Below are 6,151 nucleotides of genomic sequence, written 5' to 3' on the forward strand. Positions count from 1 at the left end.
CAATCACGTGAACAAATATGCTTGTATCTTAAGGCAGTGCCTTTATTTGTCATCATAAAGCTTCCGAAACACCAAAAATCCTAATGTTAGCTCCAAATGTGTAGGCCTAACCATTTTTGAATTCCTGTATATTTCAATGGGTGATTGATTGCCAGGTTTTTTTTTCGGAATAAGGATACCTTGTTCGCTTTTTATTGGTAGTTGAATGCGAGTCCTTCCATTCTTTCGGGAATACTGTCTGCATTGGTATATGGAAATGTCTGAAAAACAGCAAGATCAGGTTTAGGACAGCATTGTCTACAGACAAAGGGTGAAGGATTTATTCTAGAGACTGCGTGGAAAGGAACTGAGACTGAGGGGAACTGGTATATGATGAATTGATTCACAGGTAAGCAACTGCATGGAGAAATGCAACCTTTAACCATGGGTTAATATAATGCAAGGAAATAAATGTGATTTATTCCATTGAAGAGGGTGATGCTTATTAATGTCGCTCTCGCCGGTAACTGCGGATATGGAGACTGTACAGCCACCTTTTGAAAAGCAGGTTCATAATTTTGAGTTACCATTTTCAAATATTATCGACAGATTGTGCCTGTGTTGCCATGGGTTTTAGGTTGATTTTGCATTTGGATGAAAACTGACTCAAAGGAAGAAGTAGTGGAGGAACTTTTCATTTTGACTCTTGGATCGTAAATCACATTAATTTGTTGTCTTATCGTCACAGTGGCGTTAGCCATGATTTATGTGGTTTCAACTATATGGCTTTGTTAACCTGCAATGTTATATCATACATGTATTTATGTTGGATATTTGGGAGGATTTCTGTGCTGGATAATGAAAGACAAGGAAAGGGAAATGCTTGAATTAGTTGTATTGCTTTTACATATTTTAGGCTTTATTCTTTTTGGATTGATTTGGTAAATTCTACCATAAATCAAGATTTTGTCACTGGTTATAAGGTATAGGAATAAATATCAGGCCTAACTCATAAATACAAATTTTGCCTATTTAAGCTGATTATTCTCTTTTTTCTTCACATTATTTTTAACAGGGTTTGATGATAGAACTGGGCTTAATATATATCCGCCACACTGTTTACAAACAAAATTCATGTTATTTAGGATTTTACATCTTTGACAATTTCTCGGATTTGAAAACGCTCACAAGCCACGGGATGAAGAATATGACAAAACACACTCATCCCGTGCACCTTGAATCTTCTGCACTATCGGGGCTGCTTATTTTCACCATGAAAAAAAAATATATATATAGGTTATATTAGAGAGCTGACATTTTTTCCAGAATTGAGAAAGCAGAGAGCAGAGGCAGAGCATTAGGTTAGGTTAGGCTGTTATTAGCTGCTTCTACTTACTGGATGTAACAAATATTTTCTCGCAGCATCGCCATCCGAGTTATTAAATAAAGCTGTTTTAAAGTAAGACATTACAGATTTCGCAGGGAAAGTCGGGAGAAACGATGAAGTGAGTTAATAACACTTATCTACATAGGGTCCGGTCCATTGTGTGGACCAAACTTACCGTAACAATGCGTAGGCGAAAAACATTGTGGTTTGAAAAGAAGACCATGTCTGGTACTAGTAACACCGTGTACTCAAAAGCACTTTAGGAACGGACTATCGTTATTCGACCAGTTTTAGTAGTCAGATCCCAAATAATTCCATAATGAAGACTACTTATATATCCATATTTATAACACGAGGCTTTGTCTCCCAAAAAAAAAGAAGAAAAAAAAAACATATATTAAAAAATAGGAGGGAGAAAATCAGGAGGCTTTGTGAGCTCAGTCGGATAAAGTGAACATTTGTATTTTAGTTGTTTCCAGTCGCTGCTCGAGCATCTTCTCCTCTTCTCTGTCCGCTGGAAAGCTGCTGTGGATTTCGTTGTGGCTTACTTGAACCCAAGCTGCTTGTTGTTCATTAAACTTTGGCTTAATGCTAAATGACCCAAAGGTCACCTAAAAAGCTTATGAGTGCTAAATATTTTGACTAGCTCTTTGTGTAAAAGTGCACATGCAGCAGGACTTTTCACTCCAAAGCATTGCAAGCAGTGATTTTTTAAAATCTATATCTCTTATCTAGACGTATAAAAGACTATGGTCAATACTCCCAGGTCTACATAAGTCTTCCTAAATTAAAATGAAATAAATTTTTATAAAAATCAAAAGCAGAGAAATTATTTAATTAATTAGATTTTGCATTTGTCCTCTCAAAAGAAGAACTTGCTTTTTTATTAAGAATTTCTATGTAACAATGTAATAGCTTCTTGTTTTGTATTCAGTGCAGCAATGCAAGTTCTGTGCTTGGTTCAAACTGCAGCTGAACTAAATAAAAACGTTTTTTGTTTATTTGTTTTGTTTTGTTTTTGTTTTTGCATGGGAAGAAAAAGTGGTTTGTGTAACACATTTGGTCTGTCTCTCTCTCAGGTCGAGGTGGAGGCAGTGATGAATGCGTGAGGGATACACAACAGATTTGCGCAAATTTCGGTGAGTATATTTCTTTAATGAAGGGAGTGGACAACAGAACAAATTGATAACAGGGCGGATGGGTGATTGATCATTAGGTTACATATTTAACATACCACTCTCAGTGTTTCACATGAGGATCTGCACTTAGACCACTGAGAAAAAGATTTGATTACCAAATGGAACATGCAATCGTTTGCACAGGCCAATGCACGGTAGATCAAAGAGTCTCATTCAAAAGTTTCCCATTTTTCCTTTGCAATACTATCCACCAAATAAAGCGCCATAACCTGGATTACACCAAACACAATCATTTTAACTGGAGAAAAAAAATACGAAACATACCTTTTAACATTCTTACATATTCTTCTCATAAAAGACTAAAATAAATACACAAAGGAACCATAAAATGAGGCAGAATTTCACAATTCCCCCCCCTCGGTTTCCACATTTTCGCATCGCCAGTATCTTCCCTCTTTTTTACCAGCAGAATAGCTCCAGAGATTTACTTCGGTATGGCTGCAAACTTGCGCTGGGGCAGAATGGAGGCATCATTTATAAACCGAGCCCCTATATAGCAGAAGTGACCGAGTATGAAATTCTTTCCCTTGCCTTCCACCTACGCTTAGTTTTACACTTCTGAGGGCTACGAGTCTTGAGGAGTGTTTTGCTTTTCATTCCTCTCTGAGGCCGTTTACAACCATAACATTTGTGGTCATAAATTTTGCTGCGGTCCACATTGACAGGTGCAATTGTTATGCACGACGCCGACTGCACCTCCTAAAGCCACCAACATACAAGGTAGTATGGGCCTCTTGATATATATTTTTTTCTCCACTCAGTGAAAATTTGTATATGCTCTCTTCAGTGCTTTGCGTATAAACAAAAACTACTGTTTCAGGATTCATATTTGCTAATCGCTCTTTTCTTCTAAAATTGCTGTAGAGAGATGTGTGAAGATAATTTATGTATTTAACCTATATTGGGCCAGAGCAGATAACCTTAAGGGGAGAGTGGCCAGGCAGCCAAACACCGGGCTGAGAAATGGATAAAGCAAATGAAATATCATATCTAGTGCCCTCCCCGCCCAACCCCCACCCCACCCAAACTAAACATACATCTCTCTCTCTCTCTCTCTCTCTCTCTCTCTCTCTCTCTCTCATACACACACACACGCACACACCACCACCCGCGGCCATCACCTACACCTTTTGTGTGAACTGTGAAACAAGGAGGGCTAGTAGCCTACGACAAATCTTTAATTTACATCCACCAAAAAAAGAAAAAGGAAGAAAGAACGCGTAAAGCTCATGTGCCCATAAACATGGGATGCAAATCGGTACGCATCCTTGGTGGGCTATATTTCTACTCTGGGGAACAATGCATGATGGGTTTTGTCAGGTCGTGTGATTAGTGAAAAGGGTATTGTGTGTGTGCGCGCGTGAAATGCTGATTCAGCTTCTTTCTGAGGGATTCCTATAGCTTGCCAAAGGCTTCTTTTAGCACAAGTTAAACTTTAACCGTTTTGTGCCAGAGATGAGTCAGAAGTGTTTGAAACTGGGGTTAGGAGGTGCATTACTGTTAGAGACAGTTTGCTACGGACAGCTGGTCATTCTCTACTTTAACACTGTAGCCTATAAACATCCTGAGTCTGAGCTGAGGACAGCGGAAGTGGTCTTTTTTTAAATGCTGATGCTCAATATAAATTCCTCCCCTGGCGCATTTTGGAGTTGCTAGTTTACCACTGAAACCCTGAATCTCATTGGATTCATGTTAGGGAAGGTGTAGCCTAAGCTATAATGAGTAGGCCTTATTCATGTGTGCTCAATGAGTCTGATATTCTTCTCTTTATAGGTCACAGGCTAGAGCGACGGTGGGAAGCACCAATCACGTGAAAAAACAACACCCATGCCATTGGATAGAGCTACACTGGCTTCTTGGCTTTGAATCCACAAAATGCAGAAAGCTACTTACTACGATAACTCTGGACTTTTTGGAGGCTACACTTACCCCAAACCAGACTCGTACAACTACGGCCCCACTCACCAATCCTACCCCACGGCTAATATTGAGAATGATTATCAGGGCACAGTTTGCCCCATACAGACCTCTGCTGTCCGGCCACCAACTCTGAAAGACAATGACCTCAATGGAGACTGCATGCGGCAAAGCAGCAGTCAAAGCAACAGCCAGGCAACGAGTATTGGGGAGCAGCAAGCACCACCACTGTCCGCATCCTCTCCCAACTCCAACAGCTCTGCTTCCCAGAAGAAAAAGTCCCCGTCCAACAGCGGGTCAAATACTGCCACACCAGTCATCACCAAGCAGATCTTCCCCTGGATGAAAGAGACCCGGCAGAATGCCAAGCAGAAAAGCAACAACTGCACAACTGCAGGTAGTGATAATAAAAATTAGTAGTGGTGTTAGTGCTGTGTGTGTGTGTGTGTGTGTGTGTGTGTGTGTGTGTGTGTGTTTTGGCATGGGGTGGTAGGTTTGGGTGGTGTTAGTGGGCCATTCTGCCTGCTGTTTCCTAATCCCTATTTGTTTTTTTATTGCACTAAATGTGTTTCAGTGGTATATGTGGGGAAAAAAACAACAACACGTGGTCTAATGTGCTGTTGTTCATTTACAGGTGAGGTTAGTGATGAAAAGAGCCCACCGGGACCTGCTTCTAAACGGGTCAGAACTGCTTACACCAGCGCACAACTTGTAGAGCTGGAGAAGGAGTTTCATTTTAACCGGTACCTTTGTCGCCCGCGGAGAGTGGAAATGGCAAATCTATTGAATCTCACCGAGCGCCAAATAAAGATCTGGTTTCAAAACAGAAGGATGAAATACAAGAAGGACCAGAAGTCGAAGGGGATCATGCACTCTCCCCTGGGACATTCCCCAGATAGAAGCCCACCGCTGAGTGGCCCAAATCACATTGGATACTCTGGTCAGCTCCCAAATGTGAACAGCCTCACTTATGATGCGCCCTCGCCCCCGTCATTCGCCAAACCCCAGCAAAACATGTACGGCTTGGCGGCGTACACGGCACCCTTAGGTGGCTGCATCCCGCAACAGAAAAGGTACCCGGGCTCCGAGTACGAACACCACAGCATGCAAAGCAGTGGCAGCTTTGCCAACGCCAATTTGCAAGGCAGCCCTGTTTATGTGGGTGGAAATTTTGTTGATTCCATGCCAGCCTCGGGCCCCATGTTCAACCTCGGCCATCTTCCCCATCCCTCATCCACCAGCGTGGACTACAGCTGTGCCGCTCAGATCCCAGGAAACCACCATCATGGACCCTGTGATCCCCATCCCACATACACAGACCTCACCTCTCACCAAGCGTCTCAGGGAAGGATTCAGGAAGCGCCTAAACTTACGCATTTGTAATATGTGGTTCCCGTGTGTGTGTGTGTGCCAAAATTATGTTGCGCTCTTTTTATTACCTCACTAGTCTAATAACTACACTCCAAGCGAGTCGTGTGTATTATTACAGTATTATTGATATTACTATTAATGCTATTGTGTAATTATTTTCTAAATACTACAGCATTGTCCATTTCTCTTGAATATTTGGGGATGCGCAAAAGGCAGACTAGCCTGGTTGTAAGTTGTTCCTTTTGTTTTTTCAAGTGCAATGCGCAATTTTTGGGGGACTGAATATTTCATGCCATTA

At 41.4% G+C, this 6,151-nt stretch overlaps 1 protein-coding gene across 1 annotated transcript; it reads left to right on the forward strand.

Moving 5' to 3' along the window:
- The first annotated feature begins 2,439 nt into the window (after window positions 1-2,439).
- Window positions 2,440-5,918, forward strand: hoxd3a (homeobox D3a). Its single transcript, XM_030080752.1, has 3 exons — window positions 2,440-2,505; window positions 4,339-4,879; window positions 5,117-5,918. The coding sequence occupies exons 2-3, from the start codon at window positions 4,441-4,443 to the stop codon at window positions 5,863-5,865; spliced, it is 1,188 nt and encodes a 395-aa protein (XP_029936612.1). The 5' UTR covers window positions 2,440-2,505; window positions 4,339-4,440; the 3' UTR covers window positions 5,866-5,918.
- The last annotated feature ends 233 nt before the right edge of the window (window positions 5,919-6,151 follow it).

The sequence above is a fragment of the Myripristis murdjan genome, chromosome 21, assembly GCF_902150065.1.
Source record: "Myripristis murdjan chromosome 21, fMyrMur1.1, whole genome shotgun sequence".
NCBI classification, from domain to species: domain Eukaryota; kingdom Metazoa; phylum Chordata; class Actinopteri; order Holocentriformes; family Holocentridae; genus Myripristis; species Myripristis murdjan.